Consider the following 26,065-nt stretch of genomic DNA (forward strand, 5'->3'; position numbering starts at 1 on the left):
GTCTGTGCCCCTTACACCTGTATCCTCTGACAGCAGCCCTGTTCTTTGCCATCTGTCCTTAACCCCATCCTTTGTTTTGGAGTACTTGTTTCCATATTGTGCATTTTCTGTCTTCCTTCTTTGTTTGCCTGTCTCTATTTACCCTCATGCTTTAGATGCTGTATAATGAGTTTGCTTCTGATGTTATGGCTCCCTGCTACACTTCTACATTTTTGTCACTGAACTAATGTACTGGTTCCTTTATTATTGCCAATCAGAAAATTAGAAAATATATCATTTCCGACACAAAATTGGCTTTGAATTAAAAAAAAAAAAATCCGTTTTAAACTGATAGACAAACAGTCGCCAAAAATCAGCTAATTTGGAAAATCTGACTTCATTAAACAAATCCCCATATTTCATAGAGTCTTGACTGCATTCCCCACTGGTACAGACAAGATTTTTTTTGTGTGTGTGGAACGCGAATATTGCAAAACTGCAAATTTAATCATATGAACTGGCAACAAATGTGAAAGCTTCCTGTAGTGAAAAATGATGTATTCTACAATAGGAAACAAACTTTCACATTTTGCATTTAAATGAACATAATGATGTAACTTGGAGAAGTTGGTAGAACTCTAGGCAGACTTTTAAATATTAAAAAAAGATCACTTTTCATAAGCAGGAACCATCTGGTTGCTTAATTATATCACATTAGTGTCGGATTAAGCCCATGTAGGGATGCTCTATCAGCAAGCATTAGCTGTTTTCCAGCGCAGGTCTGTAAGCTGTCACATGCACAGAATTGGAAGATTATGCTCAGTGTTAGTAATATTTAGACAGCTGCATCTTGCCAAGCCCTCATTCAGAATGGTGCCAGTCTCACTGTGAGAACCTCCTGTGTGCCTATTGTCGTGTGGGGCACAGCTACACAATGTATTAATATTTGCAACCTGATTCCTGACATTACTTTCAATAAGACACAAAATATGTAATATAAACTATTGTAATTGAAAGAAGTTAACGTGGGGCTCTTGCACTTAAGATCAGGTACATAATGACATTTTAACAAATTATCTTCTATTAAGAAAACTAAATGGACATTCGGCATTTACATGACATCCCACTATATCTCTTTCAAAAAAGGTTTGCCCCATACTTTAGATATTTGGGCTCATGGATGCTCAAAAGTTAATTCTGTAATCACTGACCTGCTATAGAAACATAGAAATATAGAATTTGACGGGAGATAAGAACCATTCGGCACATCTAGTCTGCCCCTTTTTAACCATATTGTACCCTTAAAACCTATATGCAGTGGTGTAATAATAGCCCCGCAGACCCCGTGGTCGCGGGGAGGCGCTGAATAGGTGTGGGCGCTGGGGGTCTGCGGGGATATCAATGTTCTGCACTGCCCTGCTGCCTTACCCCGCTGGTGCTGGTGCTGCTTGCCGTTGCCGCCGCCGGGTGTGTGGCCGGGATCTGCAGATCTACTAGTCTGCGGTCCCGGCTCTCCTCTTGGCTGCTAATGAAAAAAAATAACTCACACAAAATGTCCGCCCCCTTAACAGCAAACACTTGTGGCGGACATTTTGTGTGAGTTATTTTTTTCATTAGCACTGCAGGAGCCAGCCAGGAGGAGAGCCAGGACCGCAGACTAGTAGATCTGCGGGTCCCAGCCACACATCTGGCGGCGGCGGCAACGGCATGCAGCATCAGTGCGGTAAGGCAGGGTTGGGGGGGGGAATTTATTTAACCAGGGGGCTTATTTTTAGGGGGGAGGGCTGCGGAAATTAATGGCGGGGCGCTGTTGTTATAGTTATGCCACTGCCTATATTATCCATATTTCTTTATAAGGATGTCTTTATATCTAACCCATGCATGTTTAAATTGTTCCACTGTTTAAGGGTAGGATGTATTAAACAAAAAATGCAGTAAAAACCCTGTTTTGGGGGATTTACCGCTTGTTCAAATTCACTAATGCGCTGCCCGACGCACCTGCGCTGCTGTGTGAGGGATCCAATGCAAATCCCTCCCAGCATACCCTGCATGCCTTACAGCCAGCTTCTCTGCGCGTGCGTAGTTGGATTTCCTCATCAGAAATGAGGAAGTCCAAGCCGCGCCGGGGATAGCAAAGGGCAGCTCTTAATGGGAGAGTTGCCCTTTGCTTTGCTCACTGCGTGGGAGATTATTTTAACTAAAAATGCAGTAAAAACCCCGTTATCTGGGTATTTTACCGCATTTTGGGATGCTCTAAGCATCCCCCTCCAGGTTACCGCGGTGGGGGGTATCGCCAGAAAAATCTGGCGATGCCCCATAGAAGCCTACGGGCTTCTAACGTGGCCCCTCGCCGCCCTGCACCAACCCACCGCCGTACTGACCCCCGCCGCCCTGCACTGACCCCCCCTCACCTGTGTCCGAGCAGCACAGAGCTGTGCTGCCCGGACCTGTGACCTCCTCCTCCCTGCACTTTACATCCTTTTCCGGGTGTAGGGAGGAGGAGAGCCAGCCCCCCTGCAGCAGCAGCAGGCAGGTAAGAGAGGGAGGGGAGAGCCGCTGGGACCCGCCGCTCATCGCCGGGTCAATGCAAAAGACAGCTTTTAACGCAAGAGCTGTCTTTTGTGATAATTATTGCATATGTTAGATCATATGCGATAATTATGTATGTGGTAGCCGACGATGGGTGGCGGTAAGGGGGCGCGGATGTTAGAGCATCCCCCCTTGCATATGTTAGCACATATGTGGTGACCATCTCCGAGATGTGCGACGGTATGTACCGCCGCTGCTTAGTATATTCCACCCTTAGCCTCTACCAACTCTGATGGGAGGCTATTCCACTTGTCCACTACCCTTTCTGTGAAGTAAACTTTGCTCAGATTTTCCTTGAATACTCCGTTCTCCAGTTTTAGTGTATGTCCTCATGTTCTAATACTTCATTTGAAGAATGTTTACATTCTGAACCTTGTTAAAACCCTTGATATATTTGAAAGTTTCTATAATTTCCCTTCTCTGCTCCAAACTATACATATTGAGATTTTTTAGTCTTTCTGGGTAAACAATTTACCATTTTATTTGCCCTTCTTTGTACCGTCTCTAAAGTATTTATATCCTTTTGGGGATATGGGGCAGATGTATTAAGCCTTAACAAGAGATAAATGCAAGGGTGATAAGGAGATATAAACGTCCAGTCAATCAGCTCCTTACTGACTTTTTTCAAACACAGGCTGTAACATGGCAGTTAGCAGTTGATTGGCTAGACGTTTATCTCTCCTTATCACCCTTGGATTTATCTCTTGTTAAAGCTTAATACATCTGCCCCATGGCCTCCGGAACTGAGCACAGTACTCAAGATGAGGTTGTACCAGTGACCTATACAGTGGCATTATTACTTATTTATTTCTGCTGATAATTCCTCTCCCTATGCAACCAAGCATCTGACTTGCCTTCCTCGTTGCTTTGTTACAATGCTTACCTGCTTTTAAGTCACCTGAAATAGTGACTCCCAGATCCATTTCCTCCTCAGTATTTCCAATATAGAGTAGTGCCATCAATACTATATTTAGCCTTTGGAGTTTTGAGGCCCAAGTGCATGATTTTACATTTTTTGGCATTAAACTGTAATTTCCATGCTCTTGACCATTCCTCTAGTCTACCTAGATCATCAATTATTTGTTTTACACCTCCTGGGGTGTCTACCCTGTTGCATACCTTTGTGTCATCTGCAAAAAAGGCATACTTTCCCTTCAATAACAATTGCAATGTCAGCAATAAAGATATTACAAAGCACTGGTCCAAGTATAGATCCCTGGGGTACTCCACTCATAACATTATCCTCCTGTGAATGCAATCAATTTACTACAACTTTCTCTTTTCTATCCTACAGTCAATATCTTATCCATTAAACCATCTTAGTATCCAATACCATGCTTTTGAGTTTATTTAGCAGTCTGTGATGTGGGAGAGTGTCAATACTAAAGTCTAGATAAGCTATATCTTTATTACTTTAGTCAAGCAGTCAAAAAATATTTTTTTTTGACATGATCTCCCCTAAGTAAATCCATGCTGTTTGGGATCCTGTAATATAATCTACAACTCTTTCTTTTGAGAGTTTTTCCATCAATTTCCCTACTACTGATGTGAGGTTCACAGGCCGGTAGTTGTTTGCGTCTTCCTTGCTTCCACTTTTATATAGTGATACAACATTCGCTGTTTTTCAGTATTATTGAATTACTGGTTGAATCATTCTGTTAATGCTGCTATCAGAACCCCTTTGAGTGATTTTAGCTATTTTAGTATCATTGGATGTATCACATCTGGCCCTATGATTTATCCACTTTTAGTTTTTATAGTTCTATTAGGACCTTCTCCTCTGTAAATGTAATAATTTAACTGTCCTGAATATCCCTGCAACTTAACTGTGGGCCCTCTCCCTCTTTTTCAGTAGTGAAGTGCAAAAATTATGAAGTTGATCTGTGATGTCATGAAATCACATGGTAGTCACATAATACTCCTCTTTTGTATGCCCAGGTTAAATTTATGGGGCCTTTTGGGACCTGCTGGGCCCTAGGCAGGTGCCCCAGTTGCCTTGTGTGCCTCCTCTGCTTGAAGCTCGAAATGATAACAAAAAAATTAAAATCAACCATAGTAAAATTGACATAACACACAGAAAATTAAGATAACGAAGATCTCTATTTTTATTATCAGCATTATCTATTTGCAGTCAGTTTCTATTTTTAGGTAACAGATTGGTGATGGCACTGAACCTACGTTCCACTAAATATGACAAAGGAAATGTACTTAAAAACTTTTGTACTATATACATATATGTACCCAGGGCCGTTTCTACAGGCGGACAAGCCGTGCAGCTGCCCCGGGCGCCGCACGGCTTGTCCGCCACTGTTAAACAGCAGGGGCGCCTGGCAGCTCCCCCCTTCCTCCTCTTCTCACCGTCCCCCACCCCAGCAGCAGTGAGTGGGGTAACAATAGTCAGGCAGCCACCGCGGTGGCTTGAGGGAGCGCGAAGTATAAAAGAGGCTGTGCTGGCGCTGCTGCAGGGACAGGCAGCGCGGCGCTCCCAGTTACCTGCTGCCGTGTGATGGAATGTGATTGACACCTGCCGCCCCCGACTGCTAAGTCCCGACTCCATAACAGTGGCGTAACATTGGGTCCGCATACCCATTGTTACACGTTGGGGCTTTGGGGGACCTGCGCTGACGGAGTCTGCGCAGAGCGCAGGTCCGTCACTTCAAGCAAAGAGCCCTGTTATATATTAAACAGCAGGGACCAGTCCCTGTAGCTGAGTACGGCGCTACAGAGCGGAGGGCAGCCCAGCATAGAGACAGCCATAACGGACCAGGTTTTTTTTTAAATGTGGCGCTGGCTGCAAGCTAATTGGAATTTGCAGTCCGGCAGCGGGGACTCCTGATTGGCTGCAGGACTGTAAGCTCCAAATGGCTTGTGATTCAACACCACATGGTCGGAGCACCCAGACCCCCCCCTCCCAATAACCAACCAGGGTGGGTACTCCCGGACGGAGCTGCTGTCAGAACACCTCAAGATGATGCAGCTGAGCTCCGCAGGTGCTGGCAGGTAGAGGTGAGGGGGGGCATATGTGGCACTGTTGGGGTATATATGTGTGGCACTGGGGGCATATATGTCTGGCACTGTGGGGGTATGTTTGTCACTGGGCATATATGTGGCACTGTTGGGGGTATATATGTGTGGCACTGGGGGGCATATATGTCCTGCACTGGGGGGGGGGGGATATATCTCTGGCACTGTTGGGGTATATATGTGTGGCACTGTGGGGGCATATGTGTGGCACTGTGGGGGCATATATGTGAGGTACTGTGGGGGTATATATGTGTGGCACTGTGGGGGCATATCTGGCGCTGGGGGACATACCTAGCACTATGGAGGCATATATGTTTGGCACATCTGACACTGTGGGGGCATATCTGGCACTAGTAATCGGCATCAGTTGTGCGGCAGCGGCGTGTGGGGCATAATGTGTAATGGGCATTACGGTGTGTGGGGAGTATTGTGTAATTGCCATCATGGTGTGGGGTCTAATGGGCATCATGGTGTGCGGTATAATGCGTAATTGTCATCACAGTGTGCGGCCTAATATGTAATTGTCGTCACGCTGTGCGGCGTAATGTGTAATTGGCATCATGGTGTGCGGCTTAATATGTAATTGTCATCATGGTGTGCGGCATAATATGTAATTGTCATCATGGTGTGCGGCGTAATATGTAATTGTCATCATGGTGTGCGGCGTAATATGTAATTGTCATCATGGTATGCCGTGTAATATGTAAATGTCATCATAGTGTGCGGCGTAATGTGTAATTGTCATCATGGTATGCCGTGTAATATGTAAATGTCATCATGGTGTGCGGCGTAATATGTAATTGTCATCATGGTATGCCGTGTAATATGTAAATGTCATCATGGTATGCGGCGTAATGTGTAATTGGTATCATAGATAAACAGTGTATAATGATTTAAGTAGTCTGTCATTGTTTGGCCTTGATCTATGAGGTGTACTAGGTCACTGTGTGGGCCTTTATATTTTTAGCCCGCCAACTTAAGTGTGTAAGGACAATGACAATTCTGTAACCAATGTCTGGTCATGCAGGTTGCAAAAGTGAGATGCAAGGTGATTGTTTTCCTGCTAGACTACACCCCTTTTTACCATTAAGCCACGCCTTTTTGTTAAGCCCCACCCCTATTTCGGCGCGCACTTTATTCACTACCATGTTCTGTGGGGGGGGGGGGGGGGGGGGCGCATTTTTATTTCTTCGCCCTGGGAGCAAAATTGTCTAGAAACGGCCCTGTATGTACCTTACAGTTCCAGTGACCTCCAGGATTCAGTAATGTCCAGTTTGGGAAACACTAAGCTATAGTGTGGTTAGGACCTTGTACAGTAGTGCACTCTTCCAGTGTAGTGAATTTATCAAACTACACAATTGGTACTTGTGAATTATCCGGGCGCACAATGTTGAAATTCTATGACAGTACATTAAGAATGCGATGCGACGCGATTTCCCTTGAAATTCCCTTGAAGACAAAATCGTGTCGCATTGTATGCTATTGTATGGTATACAATGCGACGCGACGCGATGCGACGCGATTTTAACCCATCCCGCCCAATTGTAATCCCGCCCTCTGCCACATCTGGCACAATTTCACTCTGAGGGAGTTTTGACAGGAGATAACAAGTGGTTTGCTGTGGTGCTGTGTATGAGACTTTTCGTGAGGTGATTTTTCAGGAATTTTCATTAAATTTCTTTTGATATTGGCCCATTTTGCCCCTTTCATCCTATTTGACGGTATGGCTTTGCCGGGCAGTATCTTCAGCCTCCCCAAGACGGAAGAGGATACTGTGAAGTTCATGCAGGCCCATCTGTTGTCCTTAATGTGTCAGATATGAATGATATTGATGAATGATATTGGATGTTCACAACCAGGCCACTATCAACGTGAACCTGAAGCGTGGCGAGCGCAGCGAGCCCGCGAGGGGCGGCGGTACGCGTCCTCCGACCTTTTCATACCCCCACTATCCACGTGGGTGTGGAGTTGAGAATAGAATAGTGTGGCGAGCGCAGCGAGCCACCGAGCCCGAAGCGCGGCGAGCGCAGCGAGCCCCGCGAGGGGACGCGGACACCTGTGAAGCCCGCGAGGGGACGCGGATAGCTGTGAAGGTGTCGGCGTCCCCTCGTGGGGCTCGCTGCACTCGCCACGCTTCGGGCTCGGTGGCTCGCTGCGCTCGCCACACTATTCTGTTCTCAACTCCACACCCACGTGGATAGTGGGGGTATGAAAAGGTCGGAGGACGCGTACCGCCGCCCCTCGCGAGCTCGCTGCGCTCGCCACGCTTCGTGTTGGCGTCATTAGTGGGGTGGCGTTAACAATGGGGGTGGGATTTCACTTTTGTCACTTTTTGTGGGTTTTGGGCATTTTTTCATTGAAATAAATGTAAAATCGGGTCTCAGGGACCATTTTACATTGATTCCAATGTTAAAATCGGGTCCACTGCTAAAATCGGGTCCTGCTCTCGTCGCGTCGCATCGCATGCCATTTGGTTAACACGCGATGCGACGCGATTTTTTGGGACCCGATCAAAAATCGGGCGCCCGGATAATTCACAAGTACCACACAATTTGATATGACTTATCCATATCCATATCCAGTAGTAATTTATAACTGAAATGTTGGGTTGGTATTTGAGATAACAAGTATTCTGCCAATAGGGATCACAAAAGATTAAATCCCAGTATTTTTTTTTGCCACTAGATGGTGCCAGTGTACCATATATTAGCTTTTATAATTAGCTACAATCTTTCCAATTGAGAAAATTAATCCTTTATGGAAACATGTGAAATACCTGTGATATACACCTGTATATATTGTATTGCTGCTGCTTATGGGGGATATTCTGGTTGATTCGCAAGGCTGCGAATTCCCCACCACCCATTTGCAGCGTGTGTTCTCACGCACTGGTTGCAAATGGATTTTTGACACAAACATCCATTTGCAGACTGTGGGGGACCACCCACATCATTCGAATCTACCCGCCCATGGTGCCCATGTCATGGGACGATTTCCATGGGAACGCCCAGCATTGCATGCGCATTTCAAAAACATTGCGCTGGCATGTGAGCGTACAGACCTGAATAAGGTCCTAGGTGTCTACTTAAAATCATAGTATGCAGCTCCTATTATGACAGTCAACATGTAGAGAATGCAGACACATTAGTGTCTTAGGTCAAACACTGCATGTCAACATGCTTACAATCAGAGGAGTAAGTTCATCCCGACCGCCTAGAGCAGGGGTGTCTAAACTTTTTGCGACAAGGGCCAGATTTGGTGAAGTGTAAATGTGTGGGGGGCCGACCATTCAGCCTGACATTCTTTTAATCATTAATCGCATCAGAATGGTCCCCCATTCTGCCCCCATTCACTCTATGTCCCCCAGCCTGTCTCTTCACTGTCTGGTATGGGGGAAGACGCTGCAATCGGGGGGGGTGGCGTGGGGGTCCCCCAGAATCCGGGAGGGTTGCCCACCTTTCCGGGGGGCCAGGAGGAGGACCCGATTCTCAGGATCCTCCCGGCCATTCTTGGAGGGTCGGCAACCCTGCTGTATATTCCCCACTCTGCACCCATTCACTCTGTCCCCCAGCCTGCCCCCCTTCTCTTAATGTCCATCAGTGCCTCCATTCATTGTATGTCCCCAAGCCTGACCCTCTCACTGTATGACTCCCATTCACTGTATGACTCCCATTCACTATGTACCCCACTCTGCCCCCATTCACTGTATGTCCCCCAGCCTGCCCCTGCTCCCCCTTCTCTGAATGGCCATCACTGCCTCCATTAACTGTATGTCCCCCAGCCTGACCCTCCTTCACTGTATGTCCCCCACTCTGCCCCCTCCCTTCTCTGTATGTTTCCCAGCCCCTTGTGTGAGCCAGAGGAGGGAGAGGCAAAGCAGGCACTGCAAGTACAGGAGATGCTTGGGCTCCCGCTGCTGCCCTCTTCCGCTCTGAATGTTACATGTGCAAGCTCCCCCCTTGCTGCCCCCCTCCCCACACACTGCTGTCACTGTGATTGTGGAGTAGGGTGATATACGATTGCAGCAGCAGGGGTAACACGCCAAACACATCTGACTGTGGTGGCCGGCACCTCCTCACTGCAGCAGACAGCAAGGTAAAGGCACGCTCACCGGGGGGCCCACCTATAGTGTCCTGTGCTTCCCACATCTGATGCTCTGCCCGCTTCCAGATGGAGGCTGTGGACCGCTTGAAATGACAGCAGGGACGCATTTGGCCCCCAGGCCTGACTTTGGACATGCCTGGCCTAGAGGCATGTTGGCATTTGGTGCACATCCCCCACCCCCCAATCCCATCTAACCCCCCTCAACAGAGCTCAGAGAGCAGCAGTAATACTTGTATCCTGCTGTAAACCACACAGGTGCTGCAGTACATGCTGGTGCCCACCAGGGCTTGGAGTCTGGAGGTAGGGGACTCCATTCCCTCTGGAAGTTATGCCCCTGATAGCAGCGCAATTTACAGCATTGTTACAGTGTCTGTTTACACTTCAAACATCATAGTAAACCTGTTAAAATGCTGCAAATCCCATTATTAGCAGGTCGCCATCCATTGGTCGACCTAGCAGTGCCTGCATTCTCAGTGTTGGCCTTTTAACTGTCTAACTCACAAAGCATGGAATACATGCTATATAACCATTACTGCAAATGTAGTCATAATGCAGGCAGGCTGTGCCCGAAGGCTCAGTGTCATCATTGGTATAGCAGTAATGTATACAGGGTTCCCACCCCACACACCCTGCACCTACAGTATATAACGATACATACAGTACCTCAATGGAGGTAAAACACTTCTACTAGCATATAAAGCTATTAACCATACTGCACCAGGATATATCTCTACTTATCACAAAATATCACCCCTCTCGACCACTTCGCTCTGCACAAGCTTTGTGTCTCTCTTCTGCATGGATCACTAGCTCCCATTCACTATTACAGGACTTTCATCAGGCTGCTCCCATCCTATGGAATGCCCTTCCATGCACAATAAGACTCTCCGCTAGCCTCCAAACTTTCAAGCGTTCCCTGAAAACTCACCTCTTCGGGCAAGACTATCATATTTAAGTTCTACACGCCAGAGGCAGAACTCTGGGAGGCAATGGAGTCATCTGCCGCCGGGCTCCTGCTCTCAAGGGGGCACCTCTCCTCCCCTGCAATTTTAAATCCTTTAATTGAAGGCCATTGATATCACTTCTGGAGTTCTGAAATATGTGTTCTATCTCTATCTCTCTCTCTAGATATAGATATACTGTATACATACTGTATATATGCCTGTTATATTTAACAACAGACATACAGTATAAACTTTATGTAAGGTTTTGTGTGTGTGTGTGGGGGGGGGGGGGAGGAGCCATACACATCTTGCCTCCGGGCAACTGGGACGAACTTACGCCACTGCTACACGCACTCATGTATTATATACCTTTCCTTCTGGACTTGTAACTTGGTGGGACTGCTATGCTATTACTGATGCCTGTCCTTGTGTTTCCCTCCTTTATCCCTATAGATTGTAAACTTGCAGCAGGGCCCTCCTACCTCCAAGTCTGTCTGTTGTAACCCAGTTTGTTTTATCACTGTCTACTATTGTAAAGCGCAACGGAATCTGCTGCGCTATATAAGAAACTGTAAATAATAATAACGGAGTCCCCCATCGGCCAGTGCTACATTCCGAAATTTATAGGAAAATGTTGTGCCTTAATCCTAATCTGCCATTCGCAACAATAAAAACAATTGTCTGGCCGTCAGTCTTAAGGTACCCATACACGGTACAATTGTTGGGTGCTCCCGCACACAACTCATCGCACAGCTCAAAAAGTATGTGCTGCACTTACTTTTTGTACTAGATCTCATCTCATTGCATTGCAAAACGCCAGGGCTGCCACTAGAAATTGTGGGGCCCGGTACTGATTTCTAGGCCGGGCCCCCCATACACACAACACACTCTGCATACATAAATACAGTATTCTCTCTCACACACACACGTATTGCACATAGATATCATACACACATACAAACACACACACTACATATCTCTTATATATTTGGCTACATCTGTCACTCAAAGTGTGTCTGGAGCTGTAACGCTGGGTTGTGGACTTCCATCTTAATTTATGATTGTCATCACCTGTTTTAAACAGGGTAATTTGCTAAGAAAGGTGTTTAAGCACAGGTGATGGTAATCCATAAATTAAGAAGAAAGTCCAGAAACAGAGCAATGTGTCCCTCCTGGAGAGGGTCATGTTGGGAGGTATGCACCTACCTCCCTCCCTCCCCCCCCCCCCCCCATTCACGGCATCCCCACGATTAAATGGCACATGCAAAACACTGACACGGCTATGGTCGACAATGAAAAAGGTTGACAAGATTTATTTTTCACTTTTTCAATGTTTTCATATTCATTCTCATGTGTCGACATGGACACCAATGAAGTGCCACACTTATGTCAACATTTACATGTGTTGACCTTTCTGTGTTGATTTTTTCTTGTGGCAATTCGCGGCACCCCCCGATTTGTAGCACACCCCCCGCAATTCGCGGCACCCCCGGTGACTCCCGCGATTCGCGGCCCCACCCCGTGACACCCCCCCCCCCCCCCCTCCTGCGATTCGCGGCACCCCGCGACCCCCCCTCCCACGATTCGCGCCAACCCCCCGGGCCCCCCCTCCCGCGGTTCACGGTGCCCCCCACGACCCCCCCTACCGCGATTCCCCACCCCTGACCACCCCTCCTGTCATTGCGGCAACCCCCCGCCCCCGCGACCCACCCTCCTGCGATTCACTGCAACCCCCCCGCGACACCCCCCCCCTACAATTCGCGGCACCCACACCCCCCCCCGCGACCCCCCCTCCCGCAATTCACGGCATCCACCCACGACCCCTCCTCCCGTGATTCGCGGACACCCCTCACCTCCTCCCTCCCCCCCACCCCCGCGCCCAATTCACGGCAACCCCAGGATTAAATGGCACATGCAAAACACTGGCACGGCTATGGTCGACAATGAAAAAGGTTGACATGAGTTTTTGAAGATTTATTTTTCTTTTTTTTAATGTTTTCATATTCATTCTCATGTGTCGACATGGACACCGATAAAGTGCCACACTTATGTCAACATTTACATGTGTTGAACTTTCTGTGTTGATTTTTTCTTGTGGCGATTCGCGGCACCCCCCGCGACCCCCCTCCCGTGATTTGCAGCACACCCCCCGCAATTCGCGGCACCCCCGCGATTCGCGGCCCCTCCCCGTGACACACCCCCCCCCTCCTGCGATTGCGGCACCCCGCGACCCCCCCTCCCATGATTCGCGCCAACCCCCCGGGCCCCCCCTCCCGCTGTTCACGGTGCCCCCCACGACCCCCCTACCGCGATTCCCCACCCCTGACCCCCCCTCCTTTCATTGCGGCAACCCCCCGCCCCCGCGACCCACCCTCCCGCGATTCACTGCAACCCCCCACCCGCGCCCCCCCCTCCCACAATTCGGGGTACCCACACCCCCCCCCGCGACCCCCCCCTCCCGCATTTCACGGCATCCACCCACGGCAGCACCCCTAAGCCCCTCTTTAGTTCCCCGTATACTCACACACCCCTATCACTACCCAGCTTCCTGCTCTCCTGAACCGTAACTTCCACCACTGGGGAGTCGCTGACGCTGTTTTGCCCACATGCCCCTATCATGCCTCATAGCCCAGCCTCCTGCTCTCATGCACCCGAATTCCCACCCAGTAGGAGGAGACACTGACTAAGGGCCACCATCCTGTACTGCCACGCTGGACCCTCACCCACTGGCAGAAGCTGCACAGTATCTCCCACCCTCCTCTTTAGTCCCCCTTATGCCCACACACCCCTATCACTACCCAGCCTCCTGTTTTCCTGTGTCGTGACCTCCGCCAGTGGGGAGCCGCTGACTCAGAAACACCCTACTATACTATTGCACACACACACCTAAACAACATGCACACAAAGCCCCCCCCCACACCCACAAATGTCACTGTACCATCCACACTATCAATGTACATCTTACTCTGTAACCGCTTTTTAATTAAACAAAACAATACACACCCCCTTCCACATCATATGCTCTCTATTTAACACATTTTACCTATAACTCAAGTTGCAATACAGGCATCTTTCATACAATTCTAACCATCTTTCTCATATGCAAATGTTCACAAATTAAGGGGGCGCAGCCCCTACGACGGTGTGAAGAGCGCCCGTAGGGCGCGATGAATCACCTAGTACATACATACATACATACATACATACACAGCATACATAACACACACAAGACACACACAGCATACATTCATGCATACAGTACACACACTACACACACTACACACAGCATACAACCACAGAAACACATAACATATAGATATGCTGTACACACTCACTGTGTACGATGCGGCAGCCCAGATGTCACCTGATACACAGCTGGTCGGCTCTGGTTGACGGGGTGGCGGCTCCGGGTGAGGCAGCTCCAGAAGCCTCACTGCGTGTGCACATGACAGGAGCCGGGCAGGGGAGGAGCGGTGAGTGCTGGACCAAGCGGCTTCCGGAAGGGGGGGCGTACAGCCATACACCTGTTCTATCAGTGAGGGCGCAGCGGGCAGAATGAATGGCCCGGGGCCCCGGCCCTTCACTGACCGAGCCCAGGACAGCTGTGCCCGCAGCAACCCCCTGTTGGCGGCCCTGCAAAACACATGTGATCTAGTCCAAATTGCATACAATAATTGTGTATGAGCCCTCATGAAGTGGTGACTGCTGTGCTAACCCCAGTAAGTGGCAACCTTAAGGCATGAACCTCATTGTGCCTAGTGGGAAAACCACCACTGGCTACATAAAGTTCAACATTAGTCATTAATCTACATTTATTTGTACATTTTATAACAGTAACAGTTTCAATATTTAATAAAAATGCATGTGTCAGTATACTGTATATATGCTGCCTTATAAAATAAATGTACTGTGCATAAAGTAAACCCAAATGAGAGTCTCTGTGCTGAGAGATAGTATGGAAATTCTGTATCTTCTTCATACATTAAGAGCTGACCATCGTTGTCAAGGACACAACCTCTTGTGGTTAGTGCTGAAAAGTCACATCAGGAAAATATGATATGAGCTGATCCTATGAAATACAATGTTGCTGGGATTTATATAAACTCTCCTGTCTCACGTTCTTCTCTTTCTCTGTCATTCCTGTTTCTCAGCTTGATCATTACCCTCCAGCAACGTACAGTCTCCCATCTTCATCTGAGACTCAGTTTAACGGGCCAAAGACCCTTTTTCTCGGAAGAGTGTTAGGTAAGTGATTTTTTCACTGTCATGAAATACAGCTGCTGCAGCGTAATGTCACCTTCAGAATGACTGTACTTTATGGGCCACATTGAAAGACATCAGCAAGAAATAATCACTGAGGTAAATATTATAGAGAGCCGAAGTTCCCCAATGGCAGATACATCTATCCTTTGTCACCTGTGACTATTCTCAGTATATCACTATATAACAGAGGTAATTGGATCACTTGCTGGGAAATACAATGGTGTTAGAGGAATGAAGATGGTTATTGGAAGTTTTCTTAAATGTTTCACTTTCGCCAGTCTGAATCTTACAGAACAAGTGCCTATAGATCAGTTATTATAGAAGCTGGCGGCCCTCACAGGGGCGGGGTGGCCAGGCTGCGCATGCGCAAATCCCTTGCGGTGACTGACAGGTAGGACTTCCAATAGGATTCCATTCACAAACTGCATCTGGTTAACTGACACTGAGCATGTTGATGGATTTTACTGGGGAGGGGGGTTTCAATCTGCAGGCCATAGGAAAAACACCACTTATTAATAAACAGCAACTGGGTACTCCGAGTCCTGACTCAGAGGAAAGAGTGAGTGCCATAGTGCACAGCATTCTTGGACACAGCTGCTGTGCGAAAATATGCTAATGCTGCAAAAGGTGTTTGAAGGCAAAGGATGCTCACTGATGGCTTTGCTGCAACGTGTGATACAATTAATTGCTACTATTCAGCTTAATATGTTATAGTGTTCTAGAATGTTTTTATACTGTCCTGCTCTGTGTTGCTATAGTCTTTCTTAAGGCCCATACACACTGGGCGACATTATGTATGTCTACAGTTTCTACATGTCAACATAAGGAACAAAATTGTAAACATTATCATTATCAATTTTAACATTCAGAAACATTACAGTTTTGACATTCCGTATGTCAACTGCATATCCACTGTATACGTGTTCGGGGGGGAAATAAAGTGTAGATGTTCTATACTGCCTCCATAGAAAAGAGGGCACACTGTATGCAAATTGGGCTATGAGAGTTGTCCTGCATGCTGACAGGATATGGAACATAGCAGAACTCTGTGGGGAGGGGAGTTTGCACTAGTCACCATGTAAACAATTAATTATATCAAGGCAGACAGGTTTTCTTTAATAAACAATTTGCATATAACACTGATCATTTTTTTTATAGCAGGTAATTTTTCTAATATCAAAGTCTTTAGGGTGCTTTACCTATTTTATGTTTTATCCATGGATTGCAATATATACATTTTTGCTCCTGTCGACATAGCCTAAAAATATTCACCTATGGATAAATCCTGGGCGAAATGTAATAGGGTGCGATTTTTGGACGAGTTCCAAACTCGCCAGAAATCGCACCTTTAAAAATCGCATTTTTAGACGCTAATTCGCATATGTAATGAGATGCGAATTAGCGGCAAAAAATGCGATTTGCAGCGATTTAGGTCGATTTTTAGTCATGAAAATGTGCGCATTTTCAGTCCTGAAAATGTGCGCATTTTCATATATGCGATTTTGGTTGTCAAAAAAAAAAGAAAAAAAACGGCGTGCGGTCCCCCCCCTAAGCATAACCAGCCCCGGGCTCAAAAAGCCGGTGCTGGTATCATAAAATCAAAGGAACAATCAAGTTGGGGTTCCCTGGATTTTATAAAACCAGCACCAGGCTCAAGGTCCGGCGCTGGTTCCCAAAATACGGGGGACAAAATGACTAGGGGTCCCCCGTATTTTAAGAACCAGCACCGGACACAACCAGCCAGCAGGGTAATGCCACAGCCGGGGGGAAACTTTTTATACAAGTCCCCCCGGCCAAAGCATTAACCCCCTGGCTGGTCAGCATGGGCAGGGGTCCTGGGGAAGTGGGGACCCCCCCAATGAAGGGGTCCCCCCCCTCCAGGACTTACCAGCCCATGCTGATAGTCCGGGGCTGTCCCCGATGCCCCTGGGCGGTGGGCATCGGGCTGATATTTGGTGTAAAAGAATAGATAAACTATTGTTTTTTACTGTGGCACTACAAGTGCCAGCAAGCCTCCCCAGCAAGCTGGGACTTGGAGAACCACAAGTCCCAGCCTGCTGGGCATTAAAGGGCCCGCTGGCACTTGTAGTTCCACAGTTAAAAAAATAGTGCACAAAACACACTGACACACATTTTAAATAAAACTTTAATACACACATTACACACATAGTAATACTTACCTATCTTCTTCCCGTAGGTAGCCCTGGTCCTGATGTCCTCCGGTCCTGTGTCGGCGTTCCTCTTCATGTCGACGTCCTTCTTGAAGTCGACGTCCCTGTCGGCGATGGCGTCCGGGTCCGACGAAATCCATGGAGGAAGCTGTGGAAGGAAACCATACTCACCTGTCCCAGCGCGACGTAGTCCAGGTAAGGGTCTTGGAAAAAAAACAAACCGACACCCGAATCCAAGCGGACACGACGGAGACGCAACGGTGTTTACATCGTGCGGCTCCGCCTCCCGAATGCCGCTATTGGCCGCCTTGCGGCCTAGCGGCCAATCAGGAGCCGCTAGGCCGCAAGGCGGCCAATAGCGGCATTCGGGAGGCGGAGCCGCACGATGTAAACAAACACACGTGCGTCTCCGTCGTGTCCGCTTGGATTCGGGTGTCGGTTTGTTTTTTTTCCAAGACCCTTACCTGGACTACGTCGCGCTGGGACAGGTGAGTATGGTTTCCTTCCACAGCTTCCTCCATGGATTTCGTCGGACCCGGACACCGGACGCCATCGCCGACAGGGACGTCGACTTCAAGAAGGACGTCGACATGAAGAGGAACGCCGACACAGGACCGGAGGACATCAGGACCAGGGCTACCTACGGGAAGAAGATAGGTAAGTATTACTATGTGTGTAATGTGTGTATTAAAGTTTTATTTAAAATGTGTGTCAGTGTGTTTTGTGCACTATTTTTTTAACTGTGGAACTACAAGTGCCAGCGGGCCCTTTAATGCCCAGCAGGCTGGGACTTGTGGTTCTCCAAGTCCCAGCTTGCTGGGGAGGCTTGCTGGCACTTGTAGTGCCACAGTAAAAAACAATAGTTTATCTATTCTTTTACACCAAATATCAGCCCGATGCCCACCGCCCAGGGGCATCGGGGACAGCCCCGGACTATCAGCATGGGCTGGTAAGTCCTGGAGGGGGGGGACCCCTTCATTGGGGGGGTCCCCACTTCCCCAGGACCCCTGCCCATGCTGACCAGCCAGGGGGTTAATGCTTTGGCCGGGGGGACTTGTATAAAAAGTCTCCCCCCGGCTGTGGCATTACCCTGCTGGCTGGTTGTGTCCGGTGCTGGTTCTTAAAATACGGGGGACCCCTAGTCATTTTGTCCCCCGTATTTTGGGAACCAGCGCCGGACCTTGAGCCTGGTGCTGGTTTTATAAAATCCAGGGAACCCCAACTTGATTGTTCCTTTGATTTTATGATACCAGCACCGGCTTTTTGAGCCCGGGGCTGGTTATGCTTAGGGGGGGGACCGCACGCCGTTTTTTTTCTTTTTTTTTGTTTTAACTATTTTTTTACAACAGAACCATGCACAGATCTCAATGATCTGTGCATGTTTCTGATAAAAGCGCCAGGCAGAACCTGGTCTATTTTTTTTGCGATTTTTAGTAAGCTTTACTAAAAATCGCAACCCATTAAATATGCGACTTCTATCCTTTTTAATGGGAAAACATCTGGATGCGATTTTTAGTCTAACTAAAAATCGCACCTTTAAAAAATGCGATTTTTCCCGCAAATCGCACCCTATAAAATATGCGATTTTCGGGAAATGCCCGAAAACGGCATATTTTGCGGGAAAAATCGCAAAAAAAAAAAAAACGCACCCTATTACATTTCGCCCCCTGCGTCTGATTTTAAAACTCCTATTTAAGCAAATTAACAACCAGTATAGACCAGTAGAGGGCAGTGTTATACCACATTTGAATGTAGATGTGAAAAGATGAATTTGTTTTTTAAAAGAAAATATAATACTGTATGACTTTGAAACATGGCTAAATTAAATAACTTTTCCATTCATTTCATGTAATTTTTTAATGCAATAAATTGTCTTTTCCCAAAAAAGTATTTTACTCCTAGCACATTTCTCCTATTGTCTCCTATCAGATTTATGATCGCAAAATCCCTTAAATCATACCTCCTAACATGACCCTCTCCAGGAGGGACAGAATGCTCTATTTCTGGACTTCCCTATTAAGAGAATGATTGCCATCACCTGTGCTGAAAAACCTTTCTTATCAATTAACCTGTTCAACACAGGTGATGGTAATCCATACCTCCCAACTGTCACGATTACAGCGGGACAGTCCCGATTTTCGGGTCCTGTCCCGCTGTCCCACCAGCGGCAGGCATTGTCCCGCTGTGGGGGGTGGCAGTTGGGAGACCCCCCAATCTAATAGAATAGACTCTGTGCGCATGCGCACAGCGTCTATTCTCGTATAAAAATGAGGTTGCGGCTAATTAGCATAAGCCGCACCCTCATTTGCATACGCCCGCCCCCTTTTCGGGCGCTCGCACGGCTTCGCCACGCGAGTGTCCCTATTTCATCAGCACAGAAGTTGGGAGATATGGTAATCATAAATTAAGAAGGAAGTCCAGGAGCAGAGCATTGTTTCCCTCCTGGAGAGGGTCATGTTGGGAGGTATGTAATACTTGCTGTTAACATAACAACATTTAAATTAAAATAACAGAGGCTCTGCACTCACCATAGAGATTCTCCATAATAAATAATGGGGTTTTTGATCAGTACATTCTATTCTAATCTATCATACCTCCCAGCATTTGATCCCTGCGAGGAGGGATAGTGCATACGCCGTAGTGAATTTCCTGGGGCGTGGCCTAGCAAAAAGGTGGCATGGTCTGTACATGCGATGCTTTCGCGAGGCCACGCCCCATTTTCACCACTGTGGGGGCATGCTCGGCAGCTCCGTGAGCTGCTGTCTGCAGGAATAGACGCTGTGCACATGCGCACAGAATCTATTCATGGATGATAGGAGGGGGACTCCCAACAGGGTTACAGTGGTGTGAAAGGGTCAACACGGGTCTTGAATCCTGGCACTCCGACCCTGGTCAAGAGCAAGGTCGGAATGCCAGGATTTAAGACCCGTGTTGACCCTTTCACACCACTGAAAAACCTGGGTTCTTCAGCAAATTACCGCAGGGCCGGCGCCACCACTAGGCAGGACTAGGCATTTGCCTAGGGCGCCGGCCACTGGAGGGCGGTACCGAGCCGCCGAGGTACCAGAAAGCATCCCTTCCTGCCCGGCGTCAATCAACGCTGCCCCCCGCGCGCCGCCCGCTCCCTGCTGCGGGGATTTCAGCGAGGACGGAGAGGACTCGCAGCACCCGGAAGCTGTACATCGCAGCAGGTACAGCATAGCATCGTAACAGCAGGTACAGCGCTCCAGGGGGTGGGGGGGTGTGGGCGCCTGCCGCAGTATCGGCCGCAACCCCCACCCCCCCCCCCCCCCCGCCGTGCCGCAGTAAGTATTGTCCGCACCCTCCCCCCCTCCGGGCGGGCGGGCGGCGCGGGGGGTTTTTTGGCTGGGGCGGGCGGGGGGCTTGCACCGGCCCTGAATTACCGGGTTGAAAAGCTTTAAGCTGGTAATTTGATTCTTGGTGTGAAAGGGGTATTAGTTAATGCAATATAACCTGTGTCAGCTGTTTCCCTATGTGCTTTCCTACGTGTGCTTGGTGACTGTCTCCCCTTCAAAAGCCAAGATACTGCAAGCTTTAAACCAGATAGCATCAAATGGGGCTGCGGCACCTGGGGTAAAGGGGGAGGCGGTTAGCACATATAAACATACGCATACCTCCCAACTTTCTGAAGATAAGAATAGGGACACTCGCGCAGCGTATGCAAATGAGGGCACAGTTTATGCAAATTAGGCCGCGCCCTAGTCCCCCCCCCCCCCCCCCGCGCAGCGGGACACTGCCGGCCGCGGGAGGGACGCGGGAACGTCCCCAAAAATCGGGACGTTCTCGCGTTTAGCGGGACAGTTAGGAGGTATGCATACAAGGTATGCAGCGGGACAATGCCGGCCGCGGGAGGGACGCGGGAACATCCCCAAAAATCGGGACGTTCCCTCGTTTAGCGGGACAGTTGGGAGGTATGCATAACTTCAGAGATGTATGTAACATATGTGCTGGTTGCAGGTCCCTAGTGATTGGAAGTGATGTGTCTATCACAGCCGCTGTTGCTGCTGCCCACGGGATTCAGTACTTAAGTTGGCCATACATCAAAACGATTTGAGGTCCAAACGCACAATTTTGGCGGGTCATGCAATGCATTGTGTGTTTTGAGTCAAAATAGTGAAGTGTTTCGGTACAGTGGGTTGGCCCACGGGTCGTGAGAACGATCCTCAGATCTTATGTGCTGCAATAGACGCTGTGTGCAGCATCTATTCACAAAGGAAGGGCGAAAGGAGGCATGGCCAGCAGCTCACACAGTGCTGAATAGGGTTGCCAATCCCGGGGCATTTTTTTCAATCCCAGAATTCGGGATTGAAAAATGCCCAATCCTGGGATTGGCTTCCCTAATACAAAGACCTACCCACATATTTAGTTACAGGTGCGGTGTGGCCGGGCAGGTGATGGAGCTGGGCGGATACAGCCAGGCGTGTTGGCGGGCACAGGAGACAGACAAGGAGGCGGCGGCTGTTGTGTGGCCTGCGCAGCGTGACCTCTGACGTCGTCACGCTGCGCAGAGCTGCACTGCCCGGGACGGGAGAAGTCGGGCAGCATCTGAGCACCAGCTCAGACGCTGTCCGGCATTAGACTGCGCATGCGCAGTCTAATCCCGAAATCCCGGGATTGGAAACTCCAATCCCGGGATTGAAATCCCGCTGTTTTAGGGGCCAAATCCCGGAATCCCGCTGATCCTGATCCCAGGATTGGCCACCCTAGTGCTGAAACAGCGTGAAACAGGGGTTGTGGCCTCATAATCACTGTAATTTCTTACAAAGCCATCCGCCTTTTTTCCACAGTTACACCTGCTTTTTGCTTTTTTGGGAAACACGCTAGGTCAATTCACTTGAGAGTCCCATGTTCAGACAGAGATACTACACCTTCCATAGGGCAGGCACAAGTGTAGATGATGTTGCATGCAGTGAATGTGTTGTGCGGTCTGGTGCCGGTGGAAATATCCCCCCCCCTCCTTTTTTAATTATGTTGTTTCCGACAGCATTGAAGGCTTTTCAGATTCAACTATTTAAAATGTTTGGGGCAGATGTATAACCGTGCGGTATGGGGGAGAAGGGCACTGTGCACTTTATGTGCACTGATACCGCTTCTTCCCCATGTATGAAGGAGCCGTGTGTGCTAAATGACAGGTACACTATGGGCCCCTGTCCATATCGGCGCTACTATCTAAATGATAGCAGGCCAAATGTATGAACAGTCAGCATCGCTGACAGTTCCGCCCGCTGTTGGTTTTGGCTTCGCCAGCAGCAGACTGGCGAAGCCCTATCTCAACAGCAGGGACAGCACTGTCAGTGCTGTAGGCTCTGGGCTGCGCTGGGGATCTCACGTGAGTAGTGAGATCCCACGTATGCCCAGTCCAGCCAGCCGGGGGAAGGAGACGGCGCCACTGATGCGCTATCTCCAGGAGGGGACATCGCCGGAGGAGGGAGTTAGCGCTGCCCCGCTTCGGCAGACAAGATGTTAATACATCTTGTCGGTCTCCCCTCCTGCTTCGCCTTGTTAATGAGGTGAAGCAAGAAGTATTATAGCGGTGCGATAAGCGCCGCTATAATACATCTGCCCCATTGTCGGATATGGGGGGCGGCAGGCATATTGCCAGGGAGCCTGTCAGCAGCGGCCACTGTATCAGTGCTGATACGGTAGCTGTGGTCGCTGCTGCAGAGGCGGGAGAGTTCTCAGCGCTGCATGGAGCTGGGGGAGAGCTGTTAGCACTGCAGCAGCAGCGGTCAGACCCACTGCCTGCGGGACCACCTTTCTCTTCCTCTGGTGCCGACACTAATCAGTCTCCCGGAGAGAGAGAGTTACGCGGGGATTAGGAGTAATTTGCTGATCCCTGTGTTTTCTGACTGTCACATTTTTTCCGACAGTCGGAGGAACGGCCCTGACATTGAATAGAAGAATACTAATTTGACCTATTAATGTCGAAAACGGCCAATATTTCTGCCTAATGGAAAATTCGACCAATATTGAATAGCCCCACGGTTGGAAGGTTGATATTAACATTCACATATTATAGATCCTATGACTGCAGAAGCAGACGTTACTGCTGAGGTAGTATGGGCCATCTCAGAATCAATATTGCGCATGCTCATAGCGAACAATGCTGTTTAAACGGATGGATACATACTCACATGTTGAAATCAACCTACTAAATGGTGCTGGGATACCCCAAGTGTGACACAATGCCTAACCCGGAACGTTTGGTCACAAAGGACATATCATATTAAGCTGTTTCCATGAACATGACAGTTATTTTAGTGTAGTCCTCTGGTCTCCACAATCACCAGACTGGGAAGTGATGGAAGGGGAGGTTTGTGGCATAAATGTGTTTATTTATTTATGAACAGTTTCTTATATAGCATACATATTTAACAGCGCTTTACAAACTATCTGTGAACAATCACTTCAGTCCCAGTGGAGCTTACAATCTATGGAGGTCCTGCGGGACGGCGAATGTTCCTGAAAGCCAACTAATGCCGTCCACATGAATGCCTGCCCCCTGCTGGATGGTGAATGTTCCTGCGGACCTGAAATCATTCAATTATTCAATGGCAATGACCTCCAATATTCCCTACCACATGTACACGCACACACACACAGATATTCTAGGGTACATTTTCATAGGGAGCCAACTAACCAGTATATTTTTGGATTGTGGAAACCGGAGTAGCCGAAGGAAACCCACACAACCACGGGGAGAATATACAAACTGTACAGTTAGGGCCATTGTGGGAATCAAACCAATGACCTCAGTGCTGTGAGGCAGTAATGCTAACCATTACACCATCTGTGCTGCCCCATAAATGTGCAGCCAACAGAATTGCGAGATCCTTTCATGTCAACATGGACTAGAGTACCTAAATATACAAATATACTTCCCAGCATCTAGCCACTCGTTTTATATATATATATATATATATATATATATATATAGTCTTCAAAGTAAATGATGGCACTCACGGATAATAATAATAGACTCAGACGCAAGTTGGTAGCTTGATATATATATATATATATATATATATATATATATATATATATGGGAGAGGTTGTGGGTGTGTGAGGCGTACCTAGATGTTCATAGACCCCATACCACTACACCACTAACCTGTCCTGACGAAGGGGGAGACCCCGAAACGTAGACGGACGTTTCTATGACTGAATAAACAGTCTCCTTTTTTTCACCCTGCAAAAGACCCTGAGTGCCCTTTGTTCCTATCTATATGTACTAGGGGCTGCAAGGTCCCAATCGTTGGCACCATGGCAGATTAACTACTTCTTGGCTACCTTTAAGACCTGTTGTGCCGGATCCATCCTCTGGTTATATATATATATATATATATATATATATATATATATATATATATATATATATATGGGAGAGGTTGTGGGTGTGTGAGGCGTAACTAGATGTTCATAGACCCCATACCAAAAGTTTGTAAGGGCCCCTATTTAGCCGCCAATACTGGTCATTTTAGATAGCACATCTAACTGACATAGGGAAGATGGGCCCCCCAAAGCTCTGTTCCCCATAGCAGCTGCATCCCCTGCGCCTATGGTGGTTACACCATTGTATACGTTCATACCCATCTTAACAAAATTAATATTCAGAACACATCATTAACTTAAATACCTTTCTTCTCCCTACTCTGCTATGTCACAATTCATTTTCCTACATAGTAGAATAATGGCAGTGCCATGTGGAATTGCATGAGTCTTGAATGACCTTGAGGCAGGTCAGTGTTCTGCAATTTATTGTAGTCAGCTATTGTGTTGTCAGGTCGGTCTCTTACCAACAGTCTGTAACTAGGGAATGTACTGCTTTGGTTTATATAGCTATAATAAAGTATACACATAACCTAGTAATCTTCCATAGGACACATTTCATCCACATAATTATTTCTCTATACCAATATAGGGAAGTAAAATATGTGAGCTGTTTTTATGCTTCATTTCATCCTTGTGTGCTTATTTTAACGAAATGTTTGTTCTTCAAATCAATACTATACTGACTGCTGTTTGAATATTCCTTCCTGTGACCTTATTAACCTTCCACAGTTGTTAGTTGTGCATCTTAGCTGCTTGTAATGTAATATGCATAGTAATACAACTGTCAGATAATATGCTATAACAAGCTCTTTATTTTTTAATCTGTAAGAAATAGGATTATTTAAATGTGGCTTTATTTAAAATGAAAGCACTGAGGTGAATGCATTATACTGGCACATCCCGCTCGGAGTTTCCTCCGATGATTCTTTCCAGTGCCACAGTACATCAGCCCAGTGCTGATGTGCCGTGTCTTTCCCCGTCCGACTCTACTGGGCATTTGTGATATCTCGCTACTATCGCAAGACCTACTGTGCAGCGCAGTGCCAGCAGCCCCTGCAGCCAGGGAGAGAGCTGTCCCTGGTGGCGTGAATACAATACCTGCATTTGTCGAATCGATAGCTGCAGGTGCCAGCACATAACCATTCATACATTGCCCCACACATCGGCACACTATCTTGTAGACAGCAGAACCAACAATGATGCCACATCTACACCTTTAATTCTTAATGCATAAAGTTATTGTGTTAAATGCAGTTTGCATTTGTTTTAATGATGTAAAATCATAAACAATATGGAACACAAAGTTCCAATGACAGTGTTGACCATTGCAATATACCCTTATTGTCAGAGCCGGCCTTAGGCATAGGCCAACTAGGCAATTGCCTAGGGCATTTGGAATGCCTAGGGGCATCAGCAGCTTCTGCTGATTAAAATGATATGCAGCATGCCTATTTTGTGTGTGTGAGGCTGTTAGCGGCTGTGCGAGTCCTGTCTGCGGGTGGGTGGGTTGTGCAATAGTGTTCGGCATATGTGTAAGGGGCATTATGTGTGTCATGTATAAATGCATTAATAATGTGTGACATGTGTAAGGGCATAATGTGTGTCATGTGTATAAGGGCATTAATAATGTGTGACATA

At 47.7% G+C, this 26,065-nt stretch overlaps 1 protein-coding gene across 1 annotated transcript in view; it reads left to right on the plus strand.

Moving 5' to 3' along the window:
- CNTNAP2 (contactin associated protein 2) overlaps window positions 1-26,065 on the plus strand; it is a 1,678,538-nt gene that overhangs the window by 1,576,571 nt on the left and 75,902 nt on the right. Inside the window, exon 21 of the mRNA XM_083188543.1 lies at window positions 14,792-14,885. Coding sequence (XP_083044669.1) covers window positions 14,792-14,885 — 94 coding nt within the window. The remainder of the gene's footprint in view (window positions 1-14,791; window positions 14,886-26,065) is intronic.

Source organism: Crinia signifera, chromosome 5 (assembly GCF_055691185.1).
Source record: "Crinia signifera chromosome 5, ASM5569118v1, whole genome shotgun sequence".
In the NCBI taxonomy this organism is placed as follows: Eukaryota; Metazoa; Chordata; class Amphibia; order Anura; family Myobatrachidae; genus Crinia; species Crinia signifera.